The 17,758-nt window shown below is 47.2% G+C and overlaps 1 protein-coding gene across 3 annotated transcripts in view; it reads left to right on the top strand.

Annotated features, from left to right (window-relative positions):
• The window catches only part of KIF19 (kinesin family member 19), a 46,855-nt gene extending 31,070 nt beyond the window's left edge, over positions 1-15,785 (top strand). For 2 of the 3 annotated variants that reach the window (XM_035104099.3, XM_088661452.1), the window contains 11 exons: positions 167-314; positions 1,621-1,795; positions 1,988-2,186; positions 2,386-2,656; positions 5,013-5,134; positions 6,599-6,753; positions 6,849-6,957; positions 7,894-7,990; positions 9,923-10,323; positions 13,147-13,306; positions 14,548-15,785. In XM_035104099.3, coding sequence (XP_034959990.3) covers positions 167-314; positions 1,621-1,795; positions 1,988-2,186; positions 2,386-2,656; positions 5,013-5,134; positions 6,599-6,753; positions 6,849-6,957; positions 7,894-7,990; positions 9,923-10,323; positions 13,147-13,306; positions 14,548-14,702 — 1,992 coding nt within the window. In that variant the 3' untranslated portion in view covers positions 14,703-15,785. The remainder of the gene's footprint in view (positions 1-166; positions 315-1,620; positions 1,796-1,987; positions 2,187-2,385; positions 2,657-5,012; positions 5,135-6,598; positions 6,754-6,848; positions 6,958-7,893; positions 7,991-9,922; positions 10,324-13,146; positions 13,307-14,547) is intronic. The other variant, XM_035104100.3, reaches the window with a different exon arrangement.
• Positions 15,786-17,758: the final 1,973 nt, after the last annotated feature.

A 17,758-nucleotide genomic window follows, 5' to 3' on the forward strand; every position in this document is an offset into this window, starting at 1 on the left:
CCAGTCTCCCCATTTAGCATCCTACCACATAACTTTTTTATAATATGTAATATTGGTGGAATCTCCCTACGTTTTCCTCCCACATCTAGCAATTTAAGAGAACTTAAATTGGATGCCACAGTGTCCATGGGCTTCCAGTACTCACTCCCTCTCTCCCCCTTGGCAGGTAAAGCGTAACCTCCTTAATGTCTCATATCACATCGCCCAGTACACAAGTATCATTGCCGACCTACGTAGTGAGATTCAGCGGCTGCAGCGCAAGATTGAACAGCAAGAGCCACGCCCGATGCGGTCCGACATCCGCAGTATACAAGGTAGGAAGAGCGAGGGATGTTTCTGCCAGGACATGGACGCTTACATTCCTGCTGTCTGTGCCTGTGGTAGCTTCATGCCTCACCGAGTGACACCTGTACAAAGGTGTCATGGGATGGGTGGGCAAGATGTTTCTGTGGCCCTCAAACATAGCTGAAAGGCTGCAGTTCCTTCAGCTTTTACACATCAGGCTGAAAAGGATAGGCTCGGCCGTGTGTTGAAGGTTTTGGAGAGTGTTGGTGCTTACCTTTAAAGCCCTAAACGGCCTCGGTCCTGTATACCTGAAGGAGCGTCTCTACCACAGTCATTCAGGCCAGACACACCAAGGGCCTGAAAGACCTACATTGGCTCCCTGAGCAGGGGACGCAGGTGGCGCTGTGGTCTAAACCACAGAGCCTAGGGCTTGCTGATCCGAAGGTCGGCGGTTTGAATCCCTGCGATGGGTGAGCTCCTGTTGCTCGGTCCCAGGTCCTGCCCACCTAGCAGTTTGAAAGCACCTCAAAGTGCAAGTAGATAAATAGGTACCGCTACAGCGGGAAGGTAAACAGCGTTTCCGTGCGCTGCTCTGGTTCACCAGAAGCGGCTTAGTCATGCTGCCCACATGACCCAGAAGCTGTCTGTGGACAAACGCCGCCTCCCTCAGCCTATAGAGTGAGATAAGCACCACAACCCCAGAGTCGTCCGCGACTGGACCTAATGGTCAAGGGTCCCTTTACCTTTACATTTCTGAGCATGATTCAAAGTGTTGGTGCTGACCTTTAAAGCCCTAAACGGCCTCGGTCCTGTATACCTGAAGGAGCGTCTCCACTCCTATCGTTCAGCCCAGACCCTGAGGTCCAGCTCCGAGGGCCTTCTGGCGGTTCCCTCACTGCGAGAAGTGAGGTTGCAGGGAACCAGGCAGAGGGTCTTCTCGGTAATGGCACCCGCCTTGTGGAACGCCCTCCCAGCAGATGTCAAAGAGACAAGTAACTATAACCTTTAAACGACATCTGAAGGACGCCCAGCATAGGGAAGTTTTTAATGTTTAATGTTGTATTATGTTTAATGTTTAATGTTGTATTATGTTTTTATATATGCTGGAAGCTGCAACCCAGTCAGATGGGCAGGGTAAAAATAATAAAAAGTAGTAGTAGTAGTAGTTGTGTTTCTAACAACAACAGCAGCAGCAGTAGCAAGTTGTGCAGTGGAGAGCTTGGTTGCCCTCATAGCACAATGTGAGGGAAGGGGTGTTTGATAGCGTCTTCTTGCTTGACATTTTGACCAGACTCCTTGCATTGGTTCTTATTCCCTACCTGCTGCTCATCGTAGCTGAAGTGCAACTCCAGGGCAACCCCTTTGAGAGGCAGGAGATGGACCAGCTGAGGGAGCAGCTGATCAGCACCTTCCGGGAACAAATGGATGTGCGGCGCCACCTCATGGAGCTAGAGAACAATTACATGGAGATCCAGATCGAGAGCTCTCGCCACCTCCTTGCCATTGCTGAGTAAGTAGGGAGCTGAGAGCTGGCACATTCTTTGGAGTTCCTACTTTGAATTCTCTCTGAGTCTGTGCTCTGAGCCTAGGCTGCCATGTCTGAGTAAGGGTGGAAAAATAACGCTGCTGGGTTTACCAGCTGCAAGGGCTTGGGCCCTGATGCGTCTTCCTTCCTCCTTTCCCCACTCGCCTCGTCCTACAGTTGGGAGCAGGAGAAGGCGCGACGGGCCCAGAAATGGCGAGAGGAGCAGAGGAAAGAGAGCTATAGCAAAGATGAAAGCGAGAAGGACTCCGACACTGGGGATGACCTGTCGGATGTGCCGGAGCCGCAGGAAGTGACGTTAGCCCGGGAACACATTGCAGCCCTCCTGAGGGAGCAGGATAAACTTCACAAGCAGAAGGTATTGAAGCTCAAAGGAGCTAAGTGATAGCCACTCCAAGGGAAGAGAGGGAAGAGGGCCCAGGGTTGCAGCCGCAGGGGAACTGCCGCATCTGTTGAGGCTGAGCTTTTTGCAGCCAGCAGGAGTCTCTTGGGCAGCCCTTCTGCTTGCTTTTGCTGCCCCCCTATGACCCTGGCGTGTGACTTCCCCCCTGTGCCAGACAGAGCTGGAGAGGCGGTTCTGGGAAGTCCGTCAGCGTGGGCACCGGCTGGAAGAGGCTCTGCCCTGGCGCATCAGCTCTGAAGAGCAGCGGGAGGTTCTGAGCCTGCTCTGCAAGGTCCACGAGCTGGAGGTAGAGAACACGGCCATACAGTCGGGGGCCCTGCTGAAGGACAACCTCATCCGCCACCAGGAGCGGACCGTGCGCCGCTTCGAACGCCACCGCAGCCTTTGCCACCGCATCATCCACGAGCAGCGGCAGGTCATTCACGGTACGGCCGCAACCGCTGTTCAGTGCAGACGTAGGGGATCCGCTGCACCTTGCCTTCCTAGGGCATGCAATCCCTGGACATGCAGAAAACCACATTTCCCACCTTTTGCACTAATTGAGAAAGGTGTGTGTGTGTAAGGCTTTGGGGAATCAGATCCCTCCCATGGTGTCAGCCAAGAATCAGAGAAATGGTAAAAGCTCTTACCGTGCAATTTATTCAATCATTCACAGAGAGCGGTGAAGGAATGCAGCCTTCCCTATATAATGGTGTTGCTCCAAGTAAAGTCCCACCCCCCTGTGTCTCCCCTATTCTCCGTCACGCCTAGGAATACTTTCCAGAGACACTGAGTCTGTTCACGGTCTCTCCCCTGGTGCTTCTCCTTCTTCCTGCTGTTCCCCTTCCAATATTTCCCAGCTTCTGCCCTCTGCAGCCTCTGAACTATGCCCTTCTGCAAACCACTGTTCTAAATCTATACTGTCCTCCTGTTCTCAGGAAGGTTCAGGGGAAAGAGGGGCATCCCCCACCAATCCTCCTCAGTCCAGCCCCTGACAGGGTGTGTGTGTGTGAGTTAGTGTGTGTGTGTGTGTGTGTGTGTGTGTGTGAGAGAGAGAGAGAGAGAGAGAGAGAGAGAGAGAGAGAGAGAGAGAGAGAGAGAGAGAGAGAGAAAGGTACACCAGTGTGGAAATCTTACTTTCCAGAAATCTCTCCCTGAGAAGTTTTAAAGCACAGCATGGGTTCACCTGTTGTTCCCCCTCCACCCTTTCTTTCAATCTGATGCAGACTGCCTATGTTCATAGACCATTTTGAACCCATGGTATAATGTGGTGCTGTTCTATGTACAGTTTACCCAAACATTTGAGGGCTGAACAACAGTGCCGGATTACCAAATAGGCGGCGTATGCACCAGCTTATGAGCCCCACAACAATGGATCCAAAATAATATTGGGAAGAAAATTACAAAAACATACAGTATTAGGAAATTATTTGCGAGGCCTGAGATTTTGACTGCCTAAGGGCCTCCATGGAGTTTAATCCGGCACTGCTGAACAATGTGGTTCTTTTAACCTTGACATTATTGGCTGTGTCAGGAGATGACTGTTTCTTTTTTTATATTTTCATTTATTTATTTGTATTCTTTTTTTCAAATTTTTATTAAGTTTATTTTACAACACATATACAAACACTCATAGAACCAAACACAAAAGTAATAATACACAATCAAAAACCAAAAATACAAAAAACAAAGAAAAACAAATAAAACATAATAATGTACAGAAACTTACACAGATCAAACAGTATATATATATATATATATATATATATATATAATATTTCAATTCTTCTTTTCTTCCAATTGACTTCCTTCATCCTTAACACTGCTCTCTTTTCGTTTTTGGTAAACTGTCTCCTTCTTAGTTCATTATTACCCCATTTTCTTTCTCTTTTTAACTTTAATAGCATAATTTATTTTGCAGAAGTTAATCGAAACAAGTCCAAGTATTAATTTGAGGGCACTGCTTTTTAAGGTATTCTCTATATTTCCCCCATTCTTTTTGACATTTTTGCGTGGGCTGACCCCTAATGGCTTCTGTCAATCTAGCCAATTCAATATAATCAAATAACTTACCTTGCCACTCTTTTTTTGTCGGTATTGTTTCTTTTTTCCAATTTTTGGCAATTAGTGTTCTCGCAGTCCCTGTAGCGTAAAGGAATCTCCCTTCCCTTCCTTTATTTGTATTCTATTGTTGTCCTGCTCTGTTGTTTGCCACCCTGGACTTCTTCTGAGAGGAAGGGTGGGATAGGAATTGAATAATATCACTGCCTTGGGTTAGGCTGATGCCATCAAGGCATGGCCCAGGGACCCAGGTGGCACTGTGGGTTAAACCACTGAGCCTAGGGCTTGCTGATCAGAAGGTCGGCGGTTCGAATCCCTGTGACGGGGTGAGCTCCCGTTGCTCGGTCCCAGCTCCTGCCAACCTACCGGTAGCAGTTCGAAAGCATGTCAAAATGCAAGTAGATAAATAGGAACCGCTACAGCGGGAAGGTAAACAGCGTTTCCATGTGCTGCTCTGGTTTTCCAGAAGCGGCTTTGTCATGCTGGCCACATGACTTGGAAGCTATACGCCGGCTCCCTCGGCCAATAATGCGAGATAAGCGCGCAACCCCAGAGTCGGTCACGACTGGACCTAATGGTCAGGGGTCCCTTTACCTTTACCTTTATCAAGGCATGGCCAGCCTTCCCTAATGCGTTTATAATAGGAGTCATGGTCGCTGTTGCAGACTAGACCTGAAACATGTGTGGAGTATGGGCTTCTCCATTGTGCAACCCTTTCCCCATCCCCTCTCTCCTTGCCAGAGTCTCAGCTGTCGGTGCCATCCCACCTAGAAGAACTGTATCAAGCCTACTTGCATGAGCTGGACGAAGGAGGCTTGGACCGTGTCGCTGCCATTGACCGAGCGGCCGCCCGGGCCCTCAAGGTACCATGCTGCCACCGCGTCCGGTCCTAATTCACCAGCCTTCACATATAAAGACCACACTGTCCGACCTATTATGAGTCCCATTTTGCAGGAAATGCCTGGCTTGACATGGCCCTCGTAAGGCAACTTTTGGGCTCTACGGACCTAGCCAGAGCCCTGTTTAGGCTTACGCGAAAAATAGGCTTTTTGCGTAAGCCTAAACAACGAAGCAGAAGGCCTTTTGAACCTAACCACCTACAGCCAAGTCCAAATCAGAGGCAGCCAGCCTCACCCCAAAGTTTATCCTTGGGCTCATTGTTGCATCTGCGTTAAATAATCAGAAAGACAAATTAGCAGGCAAAACCCAGAGAAACCAAGCGGCTGAGCATATTACACCAATCCTGGCCCAACTGCACAGGCTGCCAATTAGTTTCCGGGCCCAACTCAAAATGCTGATTTTGACCTATAAAGCCTTAAACTTTATGGTGCTGACCTTTAAAGCCCTCAATGGCCTCAGTCCCCCATCGTTCTGCCCGGACACTGAGGTCCAGTACCGAGGGCCTTCTGGCGGTTCCCTCGTTGCGAGAAGCCAAGTTGCAGGGAACCAGGCAGAGGGCCTTCTCGGTGGTGGCACCCGCCCTGTGGAATGCCCTCCCATCAGATGTCAAAGAGAAAAACAGCTACTAGATTTTTAGAAGGCATCTGAAGGCAGCCCTGTTTAGGGAGGCTTTTAATCTTTAATTGATTATTTTATTTTATTTTTCTGATGGAAGTCGCCCAGAGTGGCTGGGGAAACCCAGCCAGATGGGTGGGGTATAAACAATAAATTATTATTATTATTATTATTATTATTATTATTATTATTATTATTATTATTAAACAGCTCAGGACCCCAATACTCAAGGACCGCCTCTCCCCATATAAACCATCCCGGACTCTGCAATCATCATCTGAGGCCCTTCTTTGTGTGCCTTCTCCATGTGAGGTCCACAGGGTGGCAACATGAGAATGGGCCTTCTCTGTAGCGGCTCCCCATTGGTGGAGTGCTGTCTCCAGGGAAGTTCGCCTGGCGCCTTCATTATATATTTTTAGGCGCCAGGTAGAAAAGTTCCTCTTCAACCAGGCCTTGGGGGCTGATTAATATCCTACAGCCCTTTAAATGTGTCTGTGGGAAGGGAGGGTTATCGTTTTGCTCTTTCGCTTTACTCATTTGCTTGTTTTTATCCTGTATTTTTTCCTGTGAACTGCCCTGAGGTCTTATGATGAAGAGCGGTATATCAATCAAACAAACAAAGTTGATCCAACGTGAGGGCAAAGCTAATAGCTTGTTTCCTAATGCCACCGGTGGTGTTGCCCATTTACCACAATAACCTTCTTGGGCCATCAACTTCAGCTACGAACTATAGGTAGAGAATGCAAGGTTGCAGTTGCTTTTGGCTATAACTGCAGGGCCCTCAGAACATCCCTGTTCTGTTTTCCCTGCAGGACACCTCTGTGCCAAAACTCCCCCCGCTCCCAGTGGAAAGTATCCTGGACTCTGACCAAGAGAGTGTAAGGACACTGGGCTCCGAGTATCAGCAGCCGCCACGGCGGGATTCCCGCAGGGGTACTCTCCCACCCCTTGTACCCGAGCCAGACAGGTAAGATAAACTTGATACCTCTTTGTGGAACGTATCTCATGCAGCCCCCATCTCAAGATCTGATACGAACAGGTTATCTTTCTTTCTCTTCTCAGCAGTGAAGCAAGCCAGGTGTTCAAGACCAGTCCTCGGGCCCGGCAGATCAAGAATTCGGCAGTAGTGACGCCGCCTCCTATCCATGTCAACGGCATGATCACTCAAGAGGTACGAACGGATCGGGAGGGAGTGGCTTGATATGCTGAGGATGTGTGCCTTCGTTTCAAGAATGCACGGGCATTCCTCTGTAATGAAAGATGTTTCTACATACAGTGGTACCTTGGTAGTCAAACACCTTAATTGTCAAACAAATCGCCTCCCGAACGTCGCAAACCCGGAATTGAGTCTTCTGGTTTGAGGGCGTTTTTTGGATGCCCAACGTCCGACGTGGCTTCCAAAAAAGCTCCTGCAGCCAATCGGAAGCCACGCCGTGGTTTCTGAACCATTTCGGAAGTTGGGCAGACTCCCAGAATGGATTAAATTTGAGAACCAAGGTACGACTGTAGTTGGTAGTGTTCTGCAAAGTGTAGTTGGTAGTGTTCTGCAAAGACCTGCAATTTCGTAGCACAGCTGCTTTACAGAAGATCACACCGAGCAGAAAGAGGAGGTGCTTCAGCAGCAACAGTTTCGTGCGTGTTCAATTGGCACGCAACTGCCGATGTGCATGCTGCTTTGGGCCCCGGAAGGGGGCAGAGGGAACGGGACAGGCTTACACACCCTCCACCGCCCCACGAGTTGCCTGTATATACAGTAGTTCCTCAATTTACGAAGACAATCCATTCCGCAGTCGTCTTCGTAAGTCGAGGTTTTTGTAGGTCAAAGCGCCTTTATGGCACATGCATGAAGCACGATTTTGCGCTTCTGCACAGGTGCAGAACGCGCACACCGAAAACACTTCCGGAGGCTTCGACTTCGGAAGTCGAATTCTTCGGAAGTCGATGCCTTCGGAAGTCGAGGTATGACTACTGTATTTGAAAAATTGTGTGGATGGAGCTATGATGGGGGAAGCTGCAAAAAAACCAAACCAAACCATGGGTGGCTCCAGGGTTCATGAGGTGTGAGCTGGTCTGTCTTGACTTTCCCTGCCTCTGTTCTTCTCCACAGTATGTGCCTCGAGAGAGTTTGGTAAGCCTGAGTAGCCAACGAAATTCCTCCCCTGACAGCAGCGACCACTGCTCTGACAGCATCCTGCCACGTGGAGGTAACTATAACCCAGATATTTTAAAGATTACAGTGGCAATCTAGTTACGAACTTAATTCATTCTGGAGGTGCATTCTTAACCTGAAACTGTTCTTACCCAGAGGTACCAATTTAGCTAATGGGGCCTCCTGCTGCCTCCGCGCCGCTGGCTCGCGATCTCTGTTCTCATCCTGAGGTAAAGTTCTTAACCCGAGGTACTACTTCTGGGTTAGCGGAGTCTGTAACCCAAAGTGTTTGTAACCTGAGGTGTTTGTAACCCCAGGTACCACTGTAAATGGTTTCCCACTGTGCCTTCTCCCTACTCTTAGTTATGTTGCAAACTGGCAGCAGCTGGGGTAAACGGTATCAGCCTCGGTGTGGGGAGGCTTCCTCAAAATTTAGGAGCCCAGCGACTCCTTTGTATTGGAGGAATTCTACTCATCAAAGCCAACTCCTAGGGACCAAGGTTCCCCCAGTAAAATATTTGAAAGGGCCTGCCCCTCCCCCGTTAGTGGGCATTGCTCATGGTGTGCATGCACTGCAACTTATGATGGAGCAGGGCTTACCTGGGGCCCCCGAATTTTTATTCAACAGGCACACCAGCCACGCCCCCAGCCACCCGATTGGCTGGCTGGCAATGACGTGGCCAGGACCCCCCCCCCCAGGAGGCATGGTCAATGTCCACACACCCCAGAGGAAAAGGGGCCATTTTCCAGCCATTGCCGAGGCGGCACGCTTTTGCTTTTGCCTCGCCCGCTCCTTTACCGGCAGCGGTGACTAAAACGAGGGAGCAGCAAATACATGCAAATGAAGTGCTGCAGAGCATTGTGGGGCAGCACTTTCTGTGCTGTGCTCGCTGTGACTTGAAGTAGTGTGGGCTGAAGTTAGCCCAGGTCCAGGTTTCCCTTGACAGAGGCAGCTTTGCTGCCGCTGCTGCCAATTCACTTCAGCCGAGCAGGCTGAGGCAGAGCACAGTTGGCAGCGTCTCTGCCTGTCGTGTTGTGCTCTCCCTTTTTTGCTTCTAGGGGGGGCAGCTGCCCCCCTGCCCTGTGTTGGGTATGCCCATGTTCAAGTTGGCACCCCTGTTTGCAGCCGGGTCCTTCACCTTCCCCCCTCTCCCACTTTGTGCGATTGGCAACTCTTTGTTGCGTTTTTGCATTTGTGTACTCTGGCCAAGGGTACCCGAAATATAGGCCAAGGGAAATGAGCATATTATATATGAGGAGTTGGCAAAAAAATGTTTAAGCAAATCTTCATAAAGAAACCAGAAGCTTTCCTTTGGGGTATTTTAGATTCAGATATCTCAAATGGAAAAAAAGAAAAGAAAATTCTTACATGCTACAACTGCAGCAAGAATATTAATAGCTAGAAATTGGAAAAGTGAATTAGTACCAACAAAAAAAGAATGGCAGGATAAATTATTTGAATATCTCGAAATGGCAAAAATGACGGAGAAAATTAGGAGACGGCCTAACCAAAAGTTCCAAACGGAATGGCGAATTTATAGAGATTACTTAGAAAAAAGTGCCCCCAAGTCAAAACCTGGATTTGTTTTGATTAATTTACGCAAACCATAATATGGATTGTAAGTATAGTATGTGGAAAACAGTAGAAATGATGACATGATAAAAGAAGCAGTTTAACAAATAGACATAACAGACCCGCTTTGAGGAGGACTGAAGTCTGTCAGAGAAGAAAAGGAATTGGGAATAAAGAATATGGTGACGTAAGTCCGTGTGTAAGAATTTACGGATTTATGGTTGTATGTATGTTTCTTGTTTCTTGTTTTTCTTCTTCTTCTGTTGTTGTTGTCATTTTCTTATTTTGGTTACTGTATTGTAAGTGTTTGTTTATCAAGTAAGAAAACTAATAAAAAGTATGAAAAAAAGAGGAAAATGTGCAGTGCAATAAAAATATATATGCTTTTTTGGCACACACACCCTCCATTGGCAGAGCGCAAAGAGATAGCAAGCGGCACCAAGAGCATCGCAGTGAAGGCTGCCCGGCGCCGCTCCCGGGTGCTGGAGTACGACCGGAGGAACCTGCTGGAGCCGACCAAGGAGCACAGCAGCCTCTCCCTGCACTCTCTGAGCGAGAGCGAGGACCCCCTGTGCCGAGAGACCCCAGCCCTCTGCCAGCCAGCCAGCCCTGGCCTGCAGCACGCCGTCAGCGAGGACAACTTGTCCAGCAGCACTGGCGAGACTGTACCGGGAAGGAATGGCCCCCGACGCTCCCCTGGGCCGTGGCTCCGGGTCAGCAAAAAGGGAAGCAAGAAGCTTGAGAAGAGGGAAGAATCGCTAGAGGCCAAGAGGAGGAAGCGAAGGTCTCGGTCCTTTGAGGTCACCGGACACAGGGTATGTCTTCCGCATCTCACAGCTACCCAATTATATTTTATTACTTAAAGTTTCAACATCTTGGACATATATACACAGTTTCACCTTTTCATCTTTTTTTTTGCTGGTGTCCCGCCCCGTTTCCCACAGTGCTCCCCTTCTGCTGCCAGCCCTATCTTGTATCTATCAAATCCTAACCACAGTATTATTAGCTGATTGCTTCTGTTGCTCATAGCTCAAATCCTGCTCGCGAGTTCATCATACTGTGATATTTCTTTAAACCGTCTGAAAAAGGCATCCATTCTTCCGTAAAAACCCTCAATATGAGATTCTCTTAATTTTACCGCTTTTGCATCCTCCATTATCTTACTTACCCATTCTCCTTTGATCGGAACTTCATCGTTCTCCCATTTCTGCGCGTATAGAATCCTAGCTGCTGCTGCTGCTACATACATAAACAACTTAAACTTTTTTAAAAAAAAATGTATTTATTAAAGATTTTCTCAAACAGCAAAACATACAAAAATACAAAACACACTAAGAAAATTACCAAACATTAAAAAGAAAAAAACAAGAATACAAAAAGAATAAAAAGAAAGAAGAAATACAAAAATGCAAAAACAAAAATTCTAACTATAACCCTTATTTCCAATCTATTGACTTCCTCATTCCACCTCCTTCTGTGATTCTTTACATGTCCTCCGTAGTAAACTCTAAATCTTATATAAATTCTAATTATTACTTTAACTATACCTTAATTCTTTAATCTTTTATATCTTATCCTTTTATATTCTATCTAGATCTTACTTCTTAATTAAATTGTCCTTAACTTCTATCAATACTTACTTCAAACCATTGTATTATCTACAACCTCTATTTTATCTCCCTCACTTCCACTAATTCTAATCTATTATACGTTTATTTAAATAATTTTTAAATTTCTTCCAATCTTCTTCCACTGCTACTTCACTCCGATCCCGGAGTGTCCCGGTCAGCTCAGACAGTTCCAAAACAACAGCTTAAACATTTTTGGGGGGGGGGGTAGGGTAATTTCTGCCCTTCTAATCCCCAACAGAAATGCTTCATGCTTTTTTTGATATACTTATTTTTTTTAAAAAAATTTCATCTCGCCGTGTATCATTTCCCAAAATACCCTCGCTTTCTCGCAAGTCCACAGCATATGAAATAAAATACCCCCCCCCCAAAGTATCTCACAACTACCACTTGGGAGAATCAGGGTTTTTTGGTGGATCAGAGGTGGCCTCCTGGCTACTCATCTAAAGCTAGTTCTGTGGCAAAACAAACCCCCATATTCCTATGTTTCTGCCATGATCAGGTCTGGGAGGGGTTTCACTAATACACTGCCGGTTGACCGAAGCTGAGCTCCTGCTACTCTTTTTATGTATCTTCCAAACAGCCTTTAAGCTTCCCTAGGTTAAACCACAGAGCCTAGGGCTTGCTGATCAGAAGGTTGGCGGTTCGAATTCCTGCAACGGGGTGAGCTCCCGTTGCTCGGTCCCAGCTCCTGCCAACCTAGCAGTTTGAAAGCACGTCAAAGTGCAAGTAGATAAATAGGTACCGCTCCAAGCGGGAAGGTAAACGGCGTTTCCGTGCGCTGTTCTGGTTTGCCAGAAGTGGCTTTGTCATGCTGGCCACATGACCTGGAAGCTGTACGCCGGCTCCCTCGGCCAATAGAGCGAGATGAGCGCGCAACCCCAGAGTTGCTCACGACTGGACCTAATGGTCAGGGGTCGCTTCACCTTTACCTAGGAAAGTTTTCGTGCTGCCACACAGCACCATATTCATTCTTATGAAATCCACGCGAGGCTTTCAATATTTCCTAAAGTTGGAAGGCAGGATTGGAAGGCTCACATGATGAATTGAATAAAATGTTAAAACAACTTTTATTTTTTTAAAAAACCAAAACAAAAAAACCAGAAGCTTTTCTTTTGGGAATTATAGGGACAGAACTACCTAAATTGCCTTATAGAAATTTATTTATGTATGCTACTACAGCAGCAAGAATGCTACTTGCCCCAAAGTGGAAAAAAGCAAAAGTCCCAGTAAAGGAAGAATGGATACAAAAACTTATGCAATATGCAGAAATGGCGAAACTTTCCGAAGAATATGAAATCAAGATAACAACCTGTTTATAAAAGAATGGAAGCGGTTTATTGAATATGTACAGATAAATTGCAAACAGATAAAAAACATTAGCAAGATTATTGTAATAACCTGCAGTTTTATAAGAGGACATATTTACAGTGGATCATTAAATGAGCAAGTTAAATTAATTTGGATATGCAGAAGACGTTGAAAAATAATTTTAAGGAGCTGCGGAAAGTGGGGGAAGGAAGTCAAATTTGGAAATGTTAAATTGATTGTAAAACTAATGAAATGTACAAACTTGAAAAGTATAAATTAAAAGGGGGGGGAGAGACTCACACGAGACCTTTCGACAGCCTGGTTGCAATCTAAAAAAAATACCCAGCCAGGCTAAATGGCCCCTTACTTGTCTCCAATCTCCATTTTGTGCATGGCAAATTTGCATGTTTTCAACTCAGCCTTCTAATGCTAAACCAAAAGCACCACAAAAGTGTAGTCCTTCTGTTAAAAGGGGCACAGTTCCCCCTGCTCCTGGCCATGTTCCCAACCAGAAAGCTGTTTTTTGCAGAATGAATAGCACGGATTAAAGTTACGTAGACTGACCTTATCTCCTCCCACTTCATATCACCCTTGCAAATGCTCCTTGATAAGAAATTATGGGATGGTAAAGGAGATCCCCACCCCACCCCATTCACGAAGCACCTTCTCAGCCTATGTGTCTGCCTCTTTCCCCTGCAGCTCCCGTGTCCAAAGAACAATGTCGCCTGCCGTCATCCGCTGGAAAGCAGTTCTGAACACAAGATAACGGCCGCCGGAGGGACTCACAACACCCGGGGAATTGGGAGGGCAGCCGTGCAGTTGTCCAGAGTGAGACTTCTGCAGGCCCAGCCATCCTCAGGTAGGGGCGGCTAAGCAAGGGCGAGTACAGACTTGCTACTGTTAACAGCCGTCCTCCACTGTAGTAAAATTAACCATGGGTCACAGCAAGGAATTTGGGTGCCAGAGCTTAAGGGAAACATCTTGTCCTCCAGTGCGCATGCAGGATCCCACATTTTCGCTTTGGAGTAATATAAACCATCCCGGACTCTGCAGTCATCATCTGAGGCCCTTCTTCGTGTGCCTTCTCCATGTGAGGTCCAAAGGGTGTCAACATGAGAACAGGGCCTTCTCTGTAGTGGCTCCCTGTTTGCGTAACCCCTCATCCTGGGGAGGTTTGCCTAGTGCCTTCGTTATATATTTTTAGGTGCCAGGCAGAAAAGTTCCTCTGCAACCAGGCCTTTAGGCTGATTAATATTCTACAGCCTTTTAAATGTGTCCACAGGAAGGGGCAGCTATTGTTTTGCTGTTTTGTTTTAGTTATTTACTTGTTTTATTCTGTGAACCGCCCTGAGATCTTATGTTGAAGGGTGGTATATTAATCTAATAAATAAAATAATGAATGAATGAATGAATGAATGAATAAAATAGCTTACGTGGAATAAATGCCACTTCATGCTTAAGGTGTTTTGAAGGTTACAGAGATGACAGAATTGTACTGAAGGCTATTGGACCAACACAAAGGTAATTATAGTGGAACCTTGGTTTATGAACACCTCGGTTCATGAATTTTCGGTTTATGAACGCCGCGGACCCATCTGGAACGGATTAATTCACTTTCCATTACTTTCAATGGGAAAGTTCGCTTCAGTTTATGAATGCTTCAGTTTATGAACAGACTTCCGGAACCAATTACACCCATGCTTCGGGTTAAGTACGCTTCAGGTTGAGTACTCCGCGGACCTGTCTGGAACGGATTAATCCACTTTCCATTACTTTCAATGGGAAAGTTCGCTTCAGTTTATGAACGCTTCAGTTTAAGTACTCCATGGACTGTCTGGAACAGATTAATCCACTTTCCTTTACTTTCAATGGGAAAGTTCGCTTCAGTTTATGAACGCTTCAGTTTATGAACAGACTTCCGGAACCAATTGTGTTCATAAACCAAGGTACCACTGTAATTATATCATGAAGAAATATGAGGGACTGAGGGGTGGTTTGGTTGTGTCAGGCAAACACTGATTAGGGTTCAGTTATGATGCAAACGCCAATGAAATTTTATCAGAGTCGTCTTCCTTCCTTCTTCTTCTTCTTCCCCTTTAGGTCCTACCGAGGCCTCTTCTCTCTCTGTCCCCTCCAATCAAGGTGGCGTCTCCAAGAAAAACTTCCAGCCCAGCCAGCGCCCCCCACGGCTGAACTATATCACAGTTAATGGCACCAACCCTCACGGCAAAGATGGCAGGAACCGGCGATACTGAGAACTGAGGGGACGCAAGCAGGTTGAGAAGCCCCGGGGTGCTGTCTCTGGCGCTCAGTCGGATGGCAAAGTGGCCAAAGACATTGTGGGAAGGTGGCTTGTTGCAGAAAAGATGACCCAAAGGAAGACTCCGCCTGATTGGTTGTGGGTGCTCCTGCCAGGGATCCAGTTTGCCCCAAAAGTCTTTACAGACTCCAAGACTGGATCCCCCAGACTCAAATAGGTATCCTTCTAGATGGGCATCTATCCATCTGGTACAGTAACTGGGAGGAACCAGAGGTCTCCTCCCCCCACAAGCACAGGTGTCTACTTTAAATGGAAGCGCTTGTGGCTATGTTGTGCCTTTATGCTAGAGGAGAACACACAAACCGGGTGACCCTATAGGGAGATGGGTTGCTGTTTGTGCTGTGTGCCTGCTATATTTCTGCATAGTCAAGTACAGTTCAGTAAGTTTCGGTCTTTTAAAACTTTCCAGAAGATCCCTCTGGGGGTAGGAACACGAAGGGGTGACACTTGGAAGCCACACAGCTTCAGGTCATGACCATGCGGGTGGGAAGCAATGGTAAACGCCTGGTGTGTTTGGCTGTCTTCCAACAAGGGGCAACAAGACTGCTCGCCAACCAGAAACCATCGCTGGATACATGGAGGAATGATATGGGTCTTTGAGATCACACACAGAATTTCTGGCCAGTCTCCCATTGGGTTGGATACTCTATGACTCTTTCTTCATGAGAACTGGCAACTGGTTTTGAAAAATGCGTACAGGGGAGTTGACAAATGTTGGCTTTTGTATATCCTGTGAACTGTGGCAAGGTAGCGTGGAAAAGAAAATAGAACCGTGCATTATCCAATACCAACCCCAAGCCATTTCCAGAGACCTCTTCAGCCTCCTGTGTTCCCCCCCCCCCTGACTACTCTGGGTTGCAGTTTCTGCCAAACACATGCTTCATATCCTGCTGTCTGCTGCAGTCTTGAAGGCCAAGACTTCCACAGTCATGGGCTTACAGCAGACTTGCATCGGTTTGAATGCACTCTTGGGTATATTCTGCATAGTTAGTATTAAAATAACTTTTCAGAATTGAAACCCAAGAAAGATCTGACTATATTTCAATATCAGCGTCTAAGAAAAACCTGTTAGGATCCTTCATATTTGGCAGTTGGTGGTAGAATGGCCCACTGTGTGTGTGTGTGTGTGTGTGTGTGTGTGTGTGAGAGAGAGAGAGAGAGAGAGAGAGAGAGAGAGAGAGAGAGAGAGAGAGAGAGAGAGAGAGAGAGAGAGAGAGAGAGATCCAGTTGGAGCACACTCTGAGGTAGCCTTCAAACCATAGAAGGGAGGTGAAGAGATAGAAAATCGGGGGAAATACAAGATGACAAAGGCTGCCTATTAGCATCATGCGGGAGCCTCTATAGAGTGACTAACATGAAGCATGGGGGTTCCATACTAAATGTCGAAGCACCCTGGCATTTAGTCATACTGTCTCTGATCTTATAGCTTTTGTTGTGGCTAGCGGCCATTGGCAGCCTTACCCTTATTAAGTTCATTTAGCGGCCACTTACCTGCGCCAGATCTTGAAGCAGTCTAAAGAAAAACCCAATTGCATCAATATACAATGAGAACTATTTCAAATAATATCCACATACATTGTCACGCATCTGCTCCAATCTTCTCCGGTTGGCAAATACGTGGCCAGAGCAATGTGAGATCACTAAGTTCTTTAAGAGATTATGGAGCATGGTATATAAAGGACTGATTTATATACACTTTCCATGTATTGCTATGGAATTATTATTATTATTATTATTATTATTATTATTATTATTATTATTTTATTATTATTTCCCCATCCGCTCTGGGAGGCTTAGAGCATATAAGGCGAGGACTCCGATTTGTAAAAACCCGACAGTTGGATGCAGAGGTGCAGAACATCTCCAGACTGCCACGCTTGGTGCTGTCTTCAAGCTCTGCTTTGGGCTGGGGTCGGTTATGCTCGAAAGCAGCATCTCTCCTTTAGGTAAAGGTAAAGGGACCCCTGACCATTAGGTCCAGTCATGACCGACTCTGGGGTTGCGGCGCTCATCTCGCGTTATTGGCCGAGGGAGCCGGCATACAGCTTCCAGGTCATGTGGCCAGCATGACAAAGCCGCTTCTGGCGAATCAGAGCAGCACACGGAAACGCCGTTTACCTTCCCACTTGGAGCGGTACCTATTTATCTACTTTCATTTTGACGTGCTTTCGAACTGCAAGGTTGGCAGGAGCTGGGACCGAGCAACGGGAGCTCACCCCGTCGCAGGGATTCGAACCACCGACCTTCTGATCGGCAAGCCCTAGGCTCAGTGGTTTAACCCACAGCGCCACCTGCGTCCCCCATCTCTCCTTTAAGAAAGACCCAATTGATGGTATTGTTTGGGGGGTAAGGGATCAGTATAGGGTTGGCTTTGAACTTTGGCTGATCGGCATAACTGGTTTAATAAACTGGCAAGGGCTGCTCAGCTAATGAGGGCGGCGGCAGCAGCAGCTCCCATGGGGTCTTGTTGGGCCTCCTTCAAAACGGCAGCACCGGCACCATGTGGGACCTTTCACCGGCCTCTCTTGCTGTTTGCATCATCCCCGATTTGCAAGGAGGGAGCTGTGTGTAGGTCACCTGCAAAGCCGAACCTGCACAGTCTCCCTGCCACATTTGTAGGTGAAAAGGGATACCAGCAAGCTTGAGGGTCTCCTCAGTGCTGGCCTGTTCTCCCCCCACCCCCTTGTGTTCTAATCAACTGTCAATAAGACACAAGGAAAAGGCTGCTATCGTCGACTAAGCAAGCAGAGGGCAATCACGCAATGTCAGGAACCTCCAACGGGGGTTAGAGTAGGTGCCCCTGGGGATGTGCAGAGCGTTCCTGGGAGCTCACTGGTTACCTCTGCTGTGATGCCCATGAGGCAAGTGCAGGCTGCCCGCTGCTGGCCATCGGGGCTTGGTGGGCACCAAAAAAAGGATCTACAGTAGCTGCCGGGGAACCATCAACAGAAGCTGTACATGATGACAATGAGCACCAGCATCTAGCAGCAT

The sequence above is a fragment of the Zootoca vivipara genome, chromosome 2 (genome assembly GCF_965207765.1).
Source record: "Zootoca vivipara chromosome 2, rZooViv2.hap1.1, whole genome shotgun sequence".
NCBI lineage: Eukaryota > Metazoa > Chordata > Lepidosauria > Squamata > Lacertidae > Zootoca > Zootoca vivipara.